Source organism: Geotrypetes seraphini, chromosome 6 (assembly GCF_902459505.1).
Source record: "Geotrypetes seraphini chromosome 6, aGeoSer1.1, whole genome shotgun sequence".
Classification (NCBI taxonomy): Eukaryota; Metazoa; Chordata; class Amphibia; order Gymnophiona; family Dermophiidae; genus Geotrypetes; species Geotrypetes seraphini.
In genome coordinates, this window is record NC_047089.1 from 112,317,942 (window position 1) to 112,337,599 (window position 19,658).

Sequence of the window (19,658 nt, forward strand, 5' to 3'; positions counted from 1 at the left end):
GAGTTTCCATTATTTCCTATGGGGAAATTGATTTTGATATATGAGTGCTATGGATTACCAGCATGTTTCTGGAACAAATTATACTCAAAAACCAAGGTTTTACTGTATCTCAATTGAAATTGTCATTCTCTCTTTGGGAAATGAGCTATAAGCTAGTCATGCGCCTATATATATATATATATCTCCTAAATATGCAAAACAAATTTTATTTAGGCCAGGTTCTAAATGCCTCTGCTGCCAGCAGATTGACACTACTCTAGGGCATATGTTATATTCTTGTCCTGTAATTCTTGTTTTTTGGAGAAGGATTTTGCTACATATTTAAGTGTTATTGAAAGCCTATTACCCAAAATATTGTTTTCCAAATTTTCTGTTGTAGTATCAGTACTAAAAGGCATGAAGGCTTTTTTTTGAGAAGAGCCCTTCTCCTTGGTAAGAAATTTATATTAACCAAATGATTCATCTTCTTCAGATGGAATGTCAGTAAGTTGACTATATAGATTCCCTTCAGGGGAAGAAGCTATAATGTACTTTGGAACCCTTTTGGTCCTGTTTAACAGCTGCTGCATGTAGTTGCTTGTTGAACTTATAGTTTTGTCGGCCTTTTTGCAGATAGTAGTATGTCAATGGGTTAGTTTTATGTCAGTTAGGGTTTGGGTGGGGGAGTAAAGATGGGGTAAAATGAAATATCTAAGAGTGTTTTGGTATCCTCGTCTTCGACTGTTAGGTTCATATGTGTTTTAGATACAATTATATTGTATTTTGTATTTATTATTAATAAATATATTTTAAAAAAATTGATACATTGTCATCAATTGGAGCATACTGAATATTAATAAAATTGTAGAACCCCCACACAAGATATCAAAGTCTAAATCAGGATATGGTAGTCGATTTTAGTATGAAATGCATTACTTGAGTATGGTTAACATTTATTTTTCAATCTTCCAGTGCAAAAAAAATTTGAATCAGTTGAAGTGGATGAACCAAAAATTGAAAAAGAAGAGAGTGACTTAAAAGAGCCGTGTGTTGTGCTTCAGAGCACTTTGTCTATAGATAAGAGGTCTTTACCAATCAAATCGCCAAAGGTATTGTAAATAGTATCAATCTTATCTATTAATATAGAGGTGGTTATTCTATACAGTAGTATGATGTCTTAGTAATAAGATCAATTATTAAGTATAATAATATCAACTTTTTTACCATGTATAGGTGCACTTATGGGTTCCAGCATTTGAAACATAGTATATGTTAGATTTTAACCCATTTTAACACATCACTTGTTATGTCCAAGTGATAAACAAGAAGGACTGAAGGCGGGGGGTCACGTGATGCAGCCTGCCTAGCTAGACGTGCACAAGGAGAGCTCCTGCCCCCCGGTGAGATAATCAGCTAAATTACCTGTTCTTTCTGCACCCATTGCGGCACTGTGTGGTTTCCTGGCTGGGGGTCTCTCTCTGCTGCCTGGCATAGCCTTGGGAGGTTTCGCACCGGAGCTGGGTATGCCCATAAAATCTGCACGGGGCGCCAGGGATAAGCCTCCTCTTACCTCCTCCAAAATGGCGGCGGAACCAGCTACTTTCACCATTCCTGCGGGTGACTGGATTACCGACATCACGCGATCGGTGTCAGCGGCGCTGGTGGACAGGCTAAATAAAATCCAGTCGGCTGTGGATGAGATGCATGAGAAATTTGATTCCCACAGCCGATGCCTTACAGAAGTCAAGCAGCGGGTGTCCGATCAAGAGGACACGTGCACGGGCCTGGCGGTTCAGGTGGTGGAGCTGCAAAAAACATCTCAGGAGCTGCTCGCTACCTTGGAGGAGCAGGAGAACAGGAGCCGCCAAAATAACCTGCGGCTGATCGGGCTCTCGGAGACAGTGCACGATCCGGACCTTTAGTAAGTGGCTGCCCGAGCAACTTGGCCTGGCTGGGGGCGCCGTGGGCTTTGAGTGTGAGCGTGCCCACCGCATGGGAGCGAAGCCTGTGGAGGGGGGGAGAGTGAGAACGGCCATAGCCCGCTATGTCAACTGTCAGGAAAAGGAGATGCTTCTTAGGGCTTACCGCAGGGCAGGGGCCCTGGAATATGAAGGCTCCCGGGTGCTGCTGTTTAATGATTATTCCGTGCGGGTGGCGGCCCAACGGAAGATCATGGCGCCATTCTGCACGGATCTGCATAACCGGGGAGTCAAATTTGCACTGGTGTTCCCAGCTAAGCTACGGGTCTGGCAGGATGGAAAGACCTTCAATCTGACCACCGCGGAGGAGGCCAAGGCTCTGTTGGCGAAGCTGCCTGCCTGAGCATTTGACCAGGGCTTTGCAGTGCTTCCCCTTTGACTACCCTGCGGGGCTGGGTTTGGACTCTTGTGGGCCCCGGAGACTTGTTTGACTGCCGTCCAGGATTATCACTGCGGGTCTGTGGCCCCTGTTGGGGCGGATAGCCTGCCCTTACCTGCTTTGTTGTTTCTAGAGGCCCGATCCCAAGGGTGGCGATGTGCCTCTACTTCCAGCGATGGCAGGAAACTTTTCATGTTCCTGTACGTCTCTGAGGACTTTCTGGCGGGGCATATCTGCCTTTGGATTGGGGCCGGCCTCTGGGCAGCTTTTACTCAGGCCTTGCTGGTGATCTTCTGTGACTTTTCAGGCTGTGGGGTCTTCTGGGATGCGGGAAGGGACTTTATTGGGGGGGATCTCCGGGCGGGCTGGGGGTGCTTATGGGATTGTATGCTGGAGGGGTGAGCGAGGCGTGGGGGAGGGGGGTAATGGGCTGTGGGGTTGGTCGGGGAGGGGGTGTGAATGGGGGGTTGTGTGTGCTTCAGTGAGGTTTATGGGGGGGGCTGGGTAGGGGCCCTGGTTGACTGGTGTGAAGGCACTTTTTCTTTGGGAGCAGTGGAGCTTGGCTGGGAGGCTCTGTTTGCATCACTTAGTTCTACATATACCTGTTCTGTTTCTGTGCGGCTGGGGGAGCATGGCTGACCTTCTGTTCCTTCGGGGGAGGGGGTGTCTCTCACTCTCCTTTTTGCTGTGTTGTCTGTCTTTCTTCCCTGGCCATGGCTGATTTGAAGGTAGTCACCTTTAATGTTGATAGCATCAAGTCCCCGGTTAAAAGATCTCACATTTTGACTGGCCTGCGCAAGTTGAGAGCGGATGTGGCTTTCCTGCAGGAGACTCATCTGACCCAGAGCGAACATGCTAAATTGCGGAGACAATGGGTCGGGGATGTCTACTCCTCCACTTATGGGGGGCGACAGCGGGGAGTAGCAATTTTGCTCCATAAGAGGTTACCCTTCACATTACACAAACAGTTCCTGGACAGAGAGGGGTGCTATATCATTGTTCTGGGGGAAGTATGGGGCCTGAAGCTGCTTTTCTGTAACTTGTATGCCCCGAACGCCTACTGTCATAAATTTTTTTCCACATTTTTTTTTTTGGTATCGGCTTATCCTGACTACTTGTTGGTTCTGGGGGGAGATCTGAACATCACGGCAGACCCAGAGGTGGATTGTAGACCCCCCTAGGGTTAGTTTGAAAGACCATGACAACAAGAGGGTGGGTTTCTTGACGCAACATTTGGGCCTTGTAGATGTTGGCGGGCACTCCATCCCTATGATTCTGACTATACCTTTTATTCCCATGTTCACAAAGTGTATGCACGTTTGGATTACATCCTTCTTGATCAGAGATTGTTTTCTTGGGCTACTAAATCAGAGATTATTGAAGCCACGATCTCTGATCATGCTACCGTGGACCTTACCTTGACCCTTGCCGCTGGACGTAAAGCATCCTCTTGGAAAATGGCACCGCATTTGTACTATGATCCCGAATTTCGGACCTTCTTACGCGCACATTGGGTTGATTATCAGGCCTCTAACGCTACTCCGGAGATAGGACTGGTCTCTTTTCGGTATGCATCTAAAGCAGTCTTGAGGGGGCATGTGTTAGCCTATACGGCTGCTAAGCGTAGAGCCCGAGAGGGAGAGCTTTTGTCGCTTACTCACACATTACATCTATTTCGCAGGGCACATATTTCTTCTTTGTCGGACTCGGACAGATTGGAATATAAGAGGATTCAGGAGCACATTGAGGAGTTGTTTCACCAACGTGCAGAGCAGTCCCTCTCGTTCCAACGTTATAATTTGTATAGATGGAGAGGTAAGACGGGGAAGCTTTTGGCGAATCTGGTACGCCCCTACAAAAAATGTCAAATTATTACGGCTATTCGTGACACTAAGGGGGCTCGGCATGAGGGGGAATGCCAGATAGCTGAACAGTTTGTCCGGTACTATGAGGGCCTTTATGGGAAACGCCCGTTGGATATGAATGCTCTCGCTGATTTCTTTCAGGGCCTTTCTTTGCCACAGTTAGAAGAGGATCAAGCAGCCTCTTTGAGTCTACCGATCTCTGAGGAAGAGTTGCGTGTCTCCATTCGGTCTCTTAAATTGATGAAGGCACCGGGCCCAGATGGTTTTGGCCCGGAATACTACCGGATTCATGCGGATTTGGTGGTTCAGCCACTGAGTGCGATGTATAACATGGTGGCAGAAACGGGAGGCTCCTTCCCAGATAATATGGCTCATGTGGTTTTGCTTCCCAAGCCGGGTAAGGACCCGGATCTGGTGGGGTCATTCCGTCCCATTTCCCTTTTGGATCAGGATATTAAACTCTTGGCTATGACTCTGGCGAGGTGACTGAATTGCTTTCTTCCTGCCCTCATTCATCCAGACCAGATTGGTTTTGTGCCGGGGCGCTACGCCTCCATGAATTTATTGAAGGTTCTGGGAGCGATTCATGATCGGGCGGGTCGGGGTGGTTTGGAGGCCATGGCGGGTTTGGACATGGAAAAGGCGTTCGATAGTATCGTGGGATTATCTTTTTTGGGTTATGCGCCGGGGTGGCTTTCGGGGAGGGTTTCTGGCCTGGGTGATGGCTTTGTATACTAATCCTAGGACGCGCTTGATGATCACAGGGGGTCTTACACCCGATTTTGGCCTGCAGAGGGGTACGCGACAGGGCTGCCCTTCTTTTCCTTTTAGCTATCGAGCCTTTGGCTGCTAAGATTCGGCAGGATGGGACTATCCAGGGAATCTCGGTCAGAGGACAGGAGTGTAAAATCCTACCTATTAAACTCTATGAAAGGAGCAAGCCTCAGGCAACTGGTGTTGGAACCGACAAGGGATCAGGCAATACTGGACCTGATATTTACCAATGGAGAAAGTGTCACAGAGGTCTCGGTGGGCGACACATTGGCTTCCAGTGACCACAACATGGTATGGTTCAATATCAGGAAAGGTTTCACTAAATCTACTACACTAACCAAAGTCCTCAAATTCAAGGGCACAAATTTCAAAGAAATGGGAGACTTCGTTCACCAGGCGCTACAAAGCCAAGAAGAAACCGATAACGTGGAAGACATGTGGTCGACTTTGAAAGCAACCATACAAGAAGCAACAAACCGCTATGTAAAATCAGTAAGTAAATGGCGAAGGAACAATAAGCCACAGTGGTTTACTGCGGAGATCTCAGACCTGATCAAGGAGAAGAAAAAAGCATTCATCTCTTACAAACAATCAGGGAAGCAGTACTCTAGAGCAGACTACCTGGCCAAATCAAAAGCCGTCAAAACAGCAGTCAGGGAGGCTAAATTCCTCATGGAGGAGTCTCTAGCAAAGAACATCCAGAAGGGAGATAAATCCTTCTTCAGGTATATCAGTGATAGAAGAAAAAACTCAGGCAGGATTGTACGTCTTAGGAAACCAGACGAAGACTATGTGGAAAAGGATTCGGAAAAAGCCCAACTATTAAATGAATACTTCTGCTCAGTCTTCACCCGAGAAGCGCCAGGGCTCGGCCCTCAGCTACAGACAAGGGTTGGCTCAGTTGACCCGTTTAGTAACTTTGAGTTTACGCCCAGCAGTGTCTATGGTGAGCTGTCAAGGCTCAAGGTTAGCAAGGCAATGGGGCCGGACAACCTGCACCCCAGGGTGCTTAGGGAGCTGAGTGATGTCTTGGCGGAGCCACTGTCCGCGCTCTTCAACCTCTCCCTTAGTACAGGCAGCGTCCCGTTGGACTGGAGGATGGCTAACGTCATTCCACTCCACAAGAAAGGCTCAAAGATGGAGACAGCAAACTACAGACCAGTGAGTCTAACATCGATAGTGAGCAAACTAATGGAAACTCTAATCAAACACCAATTAGATAAGATCCTGGATGAGGAGAATCTACGGGATCCCCGACAACATGGATTTACTAAGGGGAGATCCTGCCAATCCAACCTGATCAGCTTCTTTGACTGGGTAACGGGGAAGCTGGATATTGGGGAGTCCCTGGACATCATGTACCTGGACTTTAGCAAAGCATTCGATAGCGTACCACACCGCAGGTTACTGAGCAAGATGAGTTCTATAGGATTAGGTGACACATTGACAAAATGGGTTGGGAGCTGGCTTGGAGGTAGGCTCCAAAGGGTGGTGGTGAACAGCACCCCCTCCGAAATGACGGAGGTGATTAGTGGAGTACCACAGGGCTCAGTCTTGGGACCAGTCCTATTCAACATCTTTATAAGAGATTTGGCAGAAGGGCTTCGAGGTAAAATAACATTATTCGCCGATGACGCCAAACTGAGTAATGTAGTGGGCAAATGCACAACAGACGAAGATTCAGTGCCCGACAACATGAGGCACGACCTACTCCTACTGGAGCGATGGTCTAGGACATGGCAACTCAACTTCAATGCCAAAAAATGCAAAGTTATGCACCTGGGCAGCCAGAATCCATGCAAGTCTTATACCCTTAATGGCGAGATCCTAGCAAAAACGGTACTAGAACGAGACTTGGGGGTAATCGTCAGTGAGGACATGAAGTCTGCCAATCAAGTAGAGCAGGCTTCGTCCAAGGCAAGACAAATCATGGGCTGCATACGAAGGGGTTTCGTCAGTCGTAAGGCGGAAGTCATTATGCCATTGTATAGATCCATGGTGAGGCCCCACCTGGAATACTGTGTGCAATTCTGGAGGCCGCATTATCGCAAGGATGTGCTGAGACTGGAGTCGGTGCAAAGAATGGCCACCCGGATGGTCTCGGGACTCAAGGATCTACCATACGAAAAACGGCTTGACAAATTACAGCTATACTCGCTCGAGGAGCGCAGAGAGAGGGGGGACATGATCGAGACGTTCAAGTATCTTACGGGCCGCATTGAGGCGGAGGAAGATATCTTCTTTTTCAAGGGTCCCACGACAACAAGAGGGCATCCGTTGAAAATCAGGGGCGGGAAACTACGAGGTGACACCAGGAAATTCTTTTTCACTGAAAGAGTGGTTGATCGCTGGAATAGTCTTCCACTACAGGTGATTGAGGCCAGCAGCGTGCCTGATTTTAAGGCCAAATGGGATGGGCACATGGGATCTATTCACAGGGCAAAGGTAGGGGAGGGACATTAAGGTGGGCAGACTAGATGGGCCGTGGGCCCTTATCTGCCGTCTATTTCTATGTTTCTATGTTTCGCTGATGATATCTTATTTTACTTAGAACAGGTCACCCCTCACCTGCAGAGAGCCTTAGCTGTGATCCGAGACTTTGGAGCTCTGTCTGGTTTACAAGTAAACTGTAGCAAGTCAAACTCTTACTGTTGTTGGGAGGCCCGTCGGAGCCTTGGCATGCTCTGTTGCCTATTGCTCCTATGGCAAAACCGATGCGCTACTTAGGAATCTATCTCAGTACTGATTTACCTACTCTCTACAATGCCAATGTTAGGCGTCCCCTTGAGACCATTGGGAAGTTGTGCCAGGCCTGGCAAGAGCTGCCGTTGGGCGTTTTGGGACGGGTAGCTTTGGTGAAGATGGTCTTGGTTCCAAAACTTCTGTACCCTTTGCAGACTATGCCTCTTTGGCTTCATCGTCGGGATGAACTTAAATCAGCTATTACACGTTTTATTTGGAGATCCCGGGCACCACGGATTTCGATGCTTAAACTTACTCTGGATAAATGTTTGGGTGGTCTTAATGTTCCTGATATCTGGCTCTATAATGTTGCATCACTCTTCCGTTGGATTCATGAGGGACACACTGGATGTTCTCGTTATTCCCCCCCAGGGCTAGCTGGCCGGTTGGAGTTCCCTCTTTCATTTTTTGAATATGCTTCACCATCAGGTGGATCCGGGGAGGAGGTATCAGGCATGCTTTCATTTTTTACGTCCCTTCTGGATGGCCTGGCGGTGGTGGTGCCATAGACAACAGCTGCCTCCGGAGACTTTCCCTTTCTTGCGTTTGGAGGGCAACTCTCAGTTTCTCCCAGGCTGGGGCCGGTCAGTGTTTCAGACATGGGTGGATAAGGGTTGTGTGGCTATGGAACAATTGCTTGACTTGTCCACCGAGGGTTTTCCCTCATTCCAACAAATCCGAGATAGGTGGGGCCTTCCCTCTTGCTATTTATTCTCCTACTTTCAACTTCGTCATTACTGGGATGCTGAGCGTAGAGGTCGGGAGGGGGCATGGGTTAAGGGGCACTTGGATGCCCTTTTTTCGGCCACCCCGCCGTTGGCTAATACACTTGCACACTGGTACCGAGTACTTAAATCTTCCCTTCCCCTGTCGGTGCTTACCCCTTTGCGCTCTTCCTGGGAACGGGATTTGGGGCAGAGTATCTCTGAGCCGCAATTTTTGGCCTGTTTCCAGACTCTCTACTCTTTTACTAAATCGGCTGATTTCCAGGAGCTCCAGTTTAAACTCCTCACGGCATATCTCCTCACGGCATATCTCACGGCGTAGCGAGGAGCGCGCCTGGGGCTTTGGGGCAGTGCTATCTGTATTAAATGTAAGGGCAAGGCTGGCACGTACATACACTCCTTTCTGGAATGCCCCCTACTGAGTATATGGCAGGAGGTTCTTCCTCTCTTGGAGCGTGCTGTTCAACGCCCTGTAGAGTGGGATTATGGGTTCCTTCTCCTGGGTCTGCAGGTCTCCCTCCAGGACCAGGGATTTACCGTCCCCCATTGTCGCTTTTTCTATAATGCTATCCTCCTAGTGAAGAAATTGATCCTGACTTACTGGTTGTCGGTGGATTCGCCTCCGATTCCCCCTTTGGAGAAGTAGAATTCGGGAAGTGGCTTTATTTGAAATTCGGTCTTATGTTGGGTCCCTGAATGTGGTTAAGCATCACTACGTCAGTTTGTGGGTGAGACTGCGGGACTTGGTGTCATCATGAGTGCCGGTGAGGGGAGTATTGGCTTGGGCATGCTCCTCTACGTCGGATCTACTGTGCCTTTGCTTTGCTCTGTTTCTTTGCTTCTTTTTGGTGCCTCGGGGTTGGGGGGAGGGGGGTTTCTGGAGCGTATGGGGGGTCAGTGTTCTGCTGAGAGGTGTGGATGTGGTTGTGTGTGTGGTGATGCTTGTTTTGCATGGTCCTTTTAGGACCCCTATATAACAAAAAGGTGAATGGTCACCGTACTTGATTTAAGGCTTCCTTGTTTATTCTATGTCCTATTCTGCCCCTCTCTAGGCCAACTCAGTTTATTACTCTTTGAGGTTCTCTTATTGCATTTCTCAGCGGGGCTTGCCTAGGAGGCCAGTTGTATGTTTTATGTTTTCTACCAATTGTATTGGACCGTTTTTCTATTGATGCTTTTTGAGATTGTACCCTGTTGGGTGGTGTACTTTTCACTGTTAATAAAAATACATTAAAAAAAAAAAAAGAAGGACTGAAGGCAAGTTTCCCATAAGACAACTTATGCTTGTTTTTCAAGGGTACACCTTAATAGGAGTAGATTTTTGCCTTCCTCAGTAGATTTATGTGTTGTATCACTGCTGTGAACCTATCCCTACCAGTAATGTTATATGGTTGGTTGTTGTATTTATAGTACTTCTTGAACCAAGATGGATCCTAATATAACTTATACAGATCATTATAAATAAAATTGAATAAAAATTTTAGTAAAACTTTAATAATTTTAATAAAAATGATATGAACTTAATGTATAAGACAACCATTATAAAAATTGCTCATAGCCCATGCCAACCCATGGCCCCACAAAATAAGAAAGAGGATTTTCTTCTACAAATGGACAATTTGAACTTTAAAGTCATTCAGTTTAGCCTATAATAGTGCAGGAGAGAGCAGGAGAAAAGCAGCTACATAGAGAGGCAGAAGGAGAGAGAAGCCAAAGGGGAAAAAGCAAATAAAACAGCAGGAGAGAGAAGCAGAGGCAGGAGACCAAAAGGGGAATCGGTGAGAGTTAGCTCCACCCCCCCCCCGACGTCCACCACCGAAGCTTTGCCTTAAAAGGGGAGGGGCCAACAGAGCAGAGTTGATCTGAGCAGGAGAAAAGCAGCTACAGAGAGAGGCAGAGGCAGAGAGAACAAAAGGGGGAAAAAAGCAGATAAGAGCAGGCGCAACCACAGCAGACCCAGAAGGCATCTGCAGCATTCTGGCAAGCAGACAGCAATGGAAGCAGCAGATGTAAGCAAGATGTTGAGCTACCCAGTTTTCTGCATCGTCTGCCATATGTATGACTACCTCCCCTCTGGGAGGCGGTCTTACGTATGCGCCCGATGCGGAGAACTGGAGAGCCTGAAGAGACAAGTCAGACTCCTGGAGGGCAGAATATTGGAACTGGAGGCACTTCAAGCAGGGGAGGAGGGAGACAGAGATGCAGAGAACGTCCAGACAGAGGAAGCAGAGAACAAAACAGAAGACACCATCGAGGAAGAAGTCAGAGAGCTGGAGAAGTTCATAGAGGAGGCATACAGGGAGGCCGTGGAAAATCACCAGCAACAGTGAAACTGCCAAAAGACACCTACAGAGAGTGTGGACCACCTGATAGACAACCACCAGGAAGAAATGGGTGATACAGTAGCAAGAACGAAGGATATGGACCTGTGGCAGGAGAGATGGACATACACCAGAGACATGGACCTGAGGCTGGAGAATCAGGAGAAGATAGAGAGGACAGCAATCGTCATGGGCGACTCCATCATCAGACAAGTTGACAGCCACATAGCGGGAGGAAGACTTGATCGGCTGGTGACCTGCCTACCGGGAGCCAAGGTAGAAGACATAGTGAGCCGCATCGACGGGATCCTCAACAGTGTGGAAGAAGAAGATACGGCGGTGGTGATCCATGTGGGGACGAACAACATGAGCAATAAGAACTACAACAGGGAAGTACTGAAGGACCAGTTCCGGATGCTAGGAAGGAAGCTGAAGACCAGAACGCAGAGGATAGCATTCTCGGAGATCCTGCCGGTACCCAGAGCAGATGAGAAGAGGCAGATAGAGCTGCAAGCAGTCAACTCGTGGATGCGACGCTGGTGTGAGGAAGAAGAATTCCACTTTGTGCGCAATTGGACAACGTTCTGGGGGAAGAGCAAGTTCTACAGGAAGGATGGACTCCACCTCAGCAGAGACGGAACGAGGCTACTTGCAAGCAACATCAAGAGAGAAGTGGACAAGTTTTTAAACTAGGAAGAAGGGGAAAGCCGACAATTGACAGATAGAGAGTCGATGGTTCAGGAACCGGTATACCCAGAGGATACCGTGCAAGAAGATAGAGGGAAAGATGTATGTACACAAACGCAAGGAGCCTTACAAAAAAAATGGGTGAATTAGAAGCCATAGCACAAAAAGGTAACGTTGACATCATAGGCATCACGGAAACATGGTGGACTGAGGAAAACGTCTGGGACACTGTGCTACCAGGATACAAACTATACCGCAGAGACAGAGTGGCTCAAAAAGGTGGGGGCGTTGCCATATACGTCAAAGAGGAAATTGAATCTGCTGGAGAGAACACGCCACAACTGATGGATAAGTTAGAGTCTCTATGGGTCAAAATTCCAGGAACAAATGGCCTGGAAACGAAGATCAGCATCTACTACCGACCCCCAGGGCAATCCAAATAAATTGATGGAGAAATGACAGACGAGATTAAACACAACTGCAAGGGAGGCAACACAGTTATCATGGGTGACTTCAACTATCCGGGAATAGACTGGAACCTAGGCATCTCCGGCTGCATTAGAGAGATCAAGTCTTGGATGCTGTAGGCGATTGCTTCCTGGAACAACATGTCAAGGAAAATACTAAAGGAAATGCAATTCTGGACTTAATTCTAAATGGCCTGCGAGGACCAGTACAAGATGTAGAAGTAGAAGGGACGCTGGGAAGCAGTGATCACAATATGATCCGCTTTGATCTGGACGCAGGGGAGAAACATCGGTCCAAAACGACAGCCACAGCACTGAACTTCCGAAAAGGGAATTACGAAGGGATGAGACTCATGAATGAGAAGAAGATTAAGAAGAGGATAAGCACTGTAAAAACGCTAGAGCAAGCTTGGTCCCTTTTTAAGGAAACAGTCCCTTTTTAAGGCGCAAAATATATATATACCGCGAATCAACAAAGGATCCAAGAGGAAAAAGAACAAAGGACCGGCGTGGCTCACTGTAGAGGTGAAGGAAGCGATCAGAGACAAGAAAACTTCATTTATGGAATGGAAAAGGTCAAAAACGGATGAAAACTGGAACAAGCACAAACAACATCAACACAGGTGCCATAAGGCGGTAAAAGGGGCCAAAAGAGACTACGAGGAAAAAATAGCCAAGGAGGCGAAGAACTTCAAGCCGTTCTTTCAATATATTAAGGGGAAACGACCCACAAAGGAAGTGGTGGGACCTTTGGATGACCATGGAATAAAGGGAGCACTAAAGGAAGACAAAGCAATCGCTGACAAACTGAACACATTTTTTGCATCTGTATTTACCGAAGAAGATATACACAGCATACCGGAACCTATCAGGCCATATGCTGGAAACGAAGACGGAAAGCTGACAGGATTGATGGTCAGTCTAGAGGAGGTATGTAGGCAGATTGATAGGCTTAAGAGCGATAAGTCCCCGGGACCGGATGGCATCCATCCGAGGGTCATCAAGGAACTGAAAGGGACCATAGCTGAACTGCTTCAACTAATAGCCAATCTGTCGATCAAATCGGGAAAGATTCCGGAAGACTGGAAGGTAGCGAATGTTACACCGATCTTCAAGAAAGGTTCAAGGGGAGATCCGGGGAACTACAGACCGGTGAGTCTGACCTCAGTACCGGGAAAGATGGTAGAGTGACTAATAAAGAACAGCATCATTGATCACCTTGACGGACACGGGCTGATGAGGACCAGTCAGCACGGTTTTAGCAAAGGCAGATCGTGTTTGATGAACTTGCTGCACTTCTTGAGGGAGTAAACAGACAGATAGACAAGGGCGATCCAGTCGACATTGTATATCTGGATTTTCAGAAGGCGTTCGACAAGGTTCTGCATGAACGACTACTTCGGAAAATTGCAAGCCATGGAATTGAGGGTGAAATACTCACGTGGATTAAAAACTGGCTGGAGCATAGGAAACAGAGAGTGGGGGGTAAATGGACAATACTTGGACTGGAAGAGCGTCCCCAGTGGGGTGCTGCAGGGCTCGGTGCTTGGACCCATGCTCTTTAACATCTTTATAAATGATCTGGACATAGGTACGACGAGCGAGGTGATTAAATTTGCGGATGATACGAAGTTATTCACAGTAGTAAAGACGCAGGGGGATTGTGAAGATCTGCAACGTGACATAATCAAGCTCGAGGAATGGGCATCGACATGACAGATGAGGTTCAACATGGATAAGTGTAAAGTGATGCATGTCGGTAGCAAAAATCTCATGCATGAATACAGGATGTCTGGGGCGGTACTTGGAGAGACCTCCCAGGAAAGAGACTTGGGAGTTCTGATCGATAAGTCGATGAAATGGTCCATACAATGTGCTGCGGCAGCAAAAAAGGCAAACAGAATGCTAGGAATGATAAAGAAGGGGATCATGAACAGATCAGAGAAGGTTATCGTGCTGCTGTACCGAGCCATGGTACGCCCTCACCTGGAGCACTGCATCCAGCACTGGTCACCGTACCTGAAGAAGGACACGGTACTACTCGAAAGGGTCCAGAGAAGAGCGACTAAGATGGTTAAGGGGCTGGAGGAGCTGCCGTACAGGGAAAGATTAGAGAAACTGGGCCTCTTCTCTCTCAAACAGAGGAGATTGACAGGGGACATGATCGAAACATTCAAGGTACTGAAGGGGATAGACTTAGTAGATAAGGACAGGTTGTTCACCCTCTCCAAGGTAGGGAGAACAAGAGGGCACTCTCTAAAGTTGAAAGGGGATAGATTCCGTACAAACGTAAGGAAGTTCTTCTTCACCCAGAGAGTGGTAGAAAGCTGGAACGCCCTTCCAGAGGCTGTTATAGGGGAAAACACCCTCCAAGGATTCAAGACAAAGTTAGACAAGTTTCTGCTGAACAAGAACGTGCGCTGGTAGGGCTAGTCTCAGTTAGGGTGCTGGTCTTAGACCAGAGGGCCGCCGCGTGAGCGGAGGGCTGTGCATGATGGACCACTGGTGTGACTCAGCAGTGGCAATTGTTTTGTTCTTATGTTCAATTGGAACCAGAGGGCCAACCCCCTTTATGCCCTTCTTTATAAGGGTGGCATGAGCATAGAAATATAGAAAATCATAGTAGATAATGACCATTTCTAGTGCAATGTGTCTAGTAGTCCTGAACACTAGGGTTATCCATCTGAACCTGTAGAAGGATGTCACACATCTTTCAACTCCACCTCCTTTCCAATAGGCTCACTCCTGCTCCCTCAGTTTTTTCTTCTGCAAGCAAATTGAAAAGGTGTTTTTCTGATCTGCTCTGTTGGTTTTACTCTTTTGGGGTTTAAAAAATATATATATATCCAAAGTATGGTGCCTAGGAGAGGACACAGACTCGCAGGGCGGAAGTCTGCTGCTTGTAGGATCAACCCTCACGGATACCTGTCTAGCCAGCCTGCTTTAATATTTTTGGAGCTCAGGATCCATTCCAAGCTGGCTTACAACCCTGATTAATCAAGAGCTTGAGTGCAGGCTGTTTGGCTGTGTTCCAATTCACCAGGCCTTAATCATGGTCTGGCTAAATGGTCCTCCCCTTGTTGTGGCACAAGAAATGTAGAGGGGTTGAGGCTCAGTTCAGCTAGCAGCCTGAAGACCACTTTTGTGGGAAAATAATTTTGAAGCAAAGGTTTTCTCCAATTTTCTAGCTGCAGATCTGAGCTGAAGCAGGCAGGCACCACATTGCTCAGTGAATAAGCCTATGGGGAAATTGGGGGGTTCTGGGATTTTGCTGGTACCTGGGACCAGGAATAGTGTCTTCCACCTCTACAAACCACTTTTTGAAGTTGTTAATGTTTTAATGTTTCTCCCCCTGGCCATGTTTGGTTCCAAGATCACTGCCACAGCGGCCATCTTAGATTTCCCTGTTTTTGTTTTCTAAAGCAAAGTGCAGTTATCAGCACCATGGAGCCCATGAGGACATGCAGAGGTCTTTTGGGCTTCAATTTCAGGACTTTATCCTGGATTTTGTGAGCCCGATGTGAAATTTGAATTTAAATTGTCCAGGACCTTCAGCAGTCTGCTACAGGTTGCATATATGGGGATATTCAATCAGGTCGCTCCCTGATCAAAATCAGAGCCAGCGCAGGACTAGGATACCCAGTCGGAGATTGACTGGGAGGACTGGAGGTCTGATTCTGTGCCACTATTGGCCCAGGGAGCTGTATCCTCCATGGCAGAGTTTGGTTTTCAGTATGAGACCAGCAGTCGAGGTGGTAGCTTCCCTTGACCAGGGGGAGGGTCCTACTATATGGTGCCTATCTAAAGCTGCCTCACTCTGGATAACTGCATTTAAATTGAAACTCAATTCTGACAAAACCAAATTCTTTCTGGCAAGCCTGAATGACAAAATTAAAGATTTATCGATTTCTTTGAATGATCAGGTCTTTCCAATTGACTATTGCATAAAAATGTTGGGAGTGACAATAGATTGATCCCTGACTTTAGATGAACATATGGATGCATTGGTTAGAAAATGCTTCTCGGTATTGTGGAAACTAAGATCTATCAGAAAATATTTTGATGCAGTATCATTCCGTTTATTGGTTCAATCTTCCATTCTAAGTATGCTTGACTACTGTAATATCATTTACTTGGGAACTTTTAAGAAAACCCTTCAACGACTTCGAGTTATTCAAAACTCGGCTGTTAGATTGATCTTTGGTTTGAAAAAATGGGAACATATAAGTCCCTATTATCAAAAATTACACTGGTTGCCCCTTGAAGCAAGAGATCTGTTCAAATTCTCTTGTCTTTGTTTTAAATCAATATTTGGGTTGGCCCCTACGTATCTGGTTTCTCATTTTAAACTGAACTGTTCTAACAGGCCTACTTGTAGAATTCATATCCTATATAATAAAGAGCTAGCCGCGCATGCACACTCCTATTTGCGTGTTCTGTGCGGTGTAGGTCTGTGGCCGCAGGAGTGCACATGTGCGAGTCCCCAGCCTTGGCCGCGGCTTGAGGCGTATGCGCCAGTTAGCTGCATCGGGCGACAGGAGCGGCTCTGGCAGCAGATGGCGGGAGGAGGGCTCATGGTCCTGCCGCCGCTGCCACTCCTGTTCACAGCGGCCTGCACGTCGCCAACTCTCCCGCAACAACCACTACCGCTCCTGTTCTTCCCCTCCCTCCAGTCACCGCTGCCATTCCTATTTAAAACGGCCTGCTGAAGTTCGCGGCCGGCTGTAGCGAACCTCGCAGGCCGCTCTCCACTTGGTAGCACGTTCCCTCTGACGCGATCGCATCAGAGGGAACATGCTACTGAGGTGAACAGCGGCCTGCGAGGTTCGCTACAGCCGGCCACGAACCTCAGCAGGCCGTTTTAAATAGGAATGGCAGCGGTGACTGGAGGGAGGGGAAGAACGGGAGTGGAAAAGGAAAAAGAAGGGCCATGGAGCAGGCAGGAAAGGGGGCTGTTTTGGTGGGAGGGTTGTGCTGAGTGCAGATAGCGGAGAGTTGGGCCAACCTCTCCTTCCTCACCGACGCCAAAGAAAGCTGCAGGCTCCGCTCCCTGTCGCGCTCTGAGCACTCACGATTGGCTGAAGGGTGTCGTGCCAGTGCTGCAGGTACAGGGGGATGCTTTTGTTGGAGAGGTGTGCTGGGGGGTAGACAGCTTTGCTCAGGGGGAGAGGGGGAAGACACAAGGGGGTCAGGGAGAGGGAAAGGGGGCTGCTTTGGGGGAAGGGGTATGATGGAAGCAGACAGCTTAGCTCTGGAGGGGGGGGGGAATGACACAAGGACACAGACACAAAGAATGACACACAGGGGGCCATTGAGACAGACAGAAAGGAAGACATTCAGGCAGCGTCCAAGGAGAGACAGCCAGTGTCCAAGGAGAGAAAAACAAATAAACATAGACAGACAGACAGCGGCCAAGAGAGAGAAAGAAAGAAAGACAGACACACACATCTATTCTAGCACCCGTTAATGTAACGGGCTTAAAGACTAGTAAGAACATAAGAGCATAAACAGTGCCTCTGCTGGGTCAGACCAGAGGTCTATCATGCCCAGCAGTCCACTCACGCGGCGGCCCATCAGGTCCAGGACCTGTATAGTAATCCTCTATCTATCCCCTTTTTCCCTCACAAAATTATCTAATCCCTCCTTGAACCCCAATACCGTACTCTGTCTTATCACACTCTCTGGAAGTGCGTTCCAGGTGTCCAACACCCTTTGGGTGAAGAAGAACTTCCTAGCATTTGTTCTGAATCTGTCCTCTTTTAATTTTTCCGAATGACCTCTTGTTCTTGTAGTTTTCAAAAGTTTGAAGAATTTGTCCCTCTCCACTTTCTCTATGCCCTTCGTGATCTTGTAAGTCTCTATCATGTCCCCTCTAAGTCTCCGCTTTTTCAGGGAAAAGAGCCCCAGTTTCTCTAATCTTTCAGCGTATGAAAGGTTTTCCATACCTTTTACCAGTCGTGTCGCCCTCCTCTGAACCTTCTCAAGTATCACCATATCCTTCTTAAGGTATGGCAACCAATATTGGACACAGTACTCCAAATGAGGGCGCACCATCGCCCAATGCAGCGGCAGGATAACTTCTTTCGTTCTGGTTGTAATATCTTTCTTGATAATACCTAGCATCCTGTTCGCCTTCTTAGAGGCCGCTGCGCACTGTGCCGACGGCTTCATTGTCCTGTCCACCAGTACCCCCAAGTCCTTTTCTAGGCTACTTTCACCCATTACCAGCCCTTCCATCGTATAGCTGTCCATCGGGTTTTTGTTTCCTACATGCAAGACTTTACATTTACATTTCTCTACATTAAACTTCATCTACTAACTTTTCGCCATTCTTCTAGTTTGTTCAGGTCCCTTTGTAAATCTTCACAGTCCTCTTTAGTCCTAACCCCACTAAATAGTTTGATGTCGTTGCAAATTTTATTACTTCACACTTTGTCCCTATTTCTAGATCATTTATAAATACATTGAACAGCAGTAGTCCGAGTACTGACCCCTGCGGAACACCACTCATGACTCCCCTCCAGTCCGATTAGTGGCCCTTCACTCCCACCCTTTGCCTTCTACCTGCCAACCAATTTCCAATCCATCTATTATGTACATCTTCTTCCACCCCATGGTTCTACAGTTTCCGCAGTAGGTGTTAATGGGGTACCTTGTCAAAGGCTTTTTGGAAATCCAAGTATACGATGTCAATGGGGTCCCCTTTGTCCATCCGTTTATTAATTCCTTCGAAGAAGTGCAATAAGTTTGTTAGGCACGATCTTCCCTTGCAGAAGCCATGTTGGCTTGTTTTCATCAGTTTGTTCCTTTCTAGATGCTCATCGATGTTTTTTTATCAGCGCTTCCACCATCTTCCCCGGAACCGAAGTCAAACCTACTGGTCTGTAGTTCCCCGGGTCTCCTTTCGATCCTTTTTTGAAGATGGGCGTAACATTAGCTATCTTCCTGTAGAAAGATTTATGGTCCATTAATCAGTTACATAAACAAATACTTGCCTGTTAGTTTCTAGGGAAGACCATAATATCTCATCCAGGTTCAGCTTTCTTGCCTATTTACCGGTACACGACCAGACCAAGGCTAATGAGAAATACTTTTATTATGAAAATAGGAAAATATAATTCACAAGCCAGCAGCAATATCTAAATATTGTTCACAAAATATCCGATTACATATATGAAACTCAGTACATAATTATCACAACACACTTGCTAGATAACTAAGTAAAACTACTTCTTACACACACTAACCAAATCCTTATAATAATAATTCATGATTAGCAGTAATCTATTACAGTTATCACCAAAAGTAGCTTTACAAGCCTTATCCTATATCACAATCAGATGCACTTTATCTAACCCCAGCTGATAAGATAATAAGTTCCTTATCTCACCATCCAATTAGGCCTTGGCACAAAATTAGGTGAAATGGAAGACATTTCTCCTCAGCTTAGCAGATATAGAAATCCTTCGGTTACAGGAACAAGTGTTCGTCAGCCACTGGTAAAGCTGTAATTTAGGTTGACAGCAAAGGTTTCCTTGAGGTGATGGAATTCAGATCTGTTTAAGGTCCGATTCACTCTCAGGCAGAGATTCACACGAGGTAACTGTTCAGGTCTTAATTATTATAAAAGAGAGTTGCGTGCAGAATACCTGTGGTAAGATGTGTGTTCACCTACACCTAAACACAGACTAAATTATAATTAGCACCTTTTCACTTGGATCTCGTCAGATGACTTCCTCG

At 47.0% G+C, this 19,658-nt stretch overlaps 1 protein-coding gene across 1 annotated transcript in view; it reads left to right on the forward strand.

The window, feature by feature from the left end:
• Positions 1-19,658, forward strand: part of HERC2 (HECT and RLD domain containing E3 ubiquitin protein ligase 2) — a 3,346,202-nt gene that overhangs the window by 1,043,396 nt on the left and 2,283,148 nt on the right. The window contains 1 exon segment of the mRNA XM_033948978.1: positions 952-1,088. Coding sequence (XP_033804869.1) covers positions 952-1,088 — 137 coding nt within the window.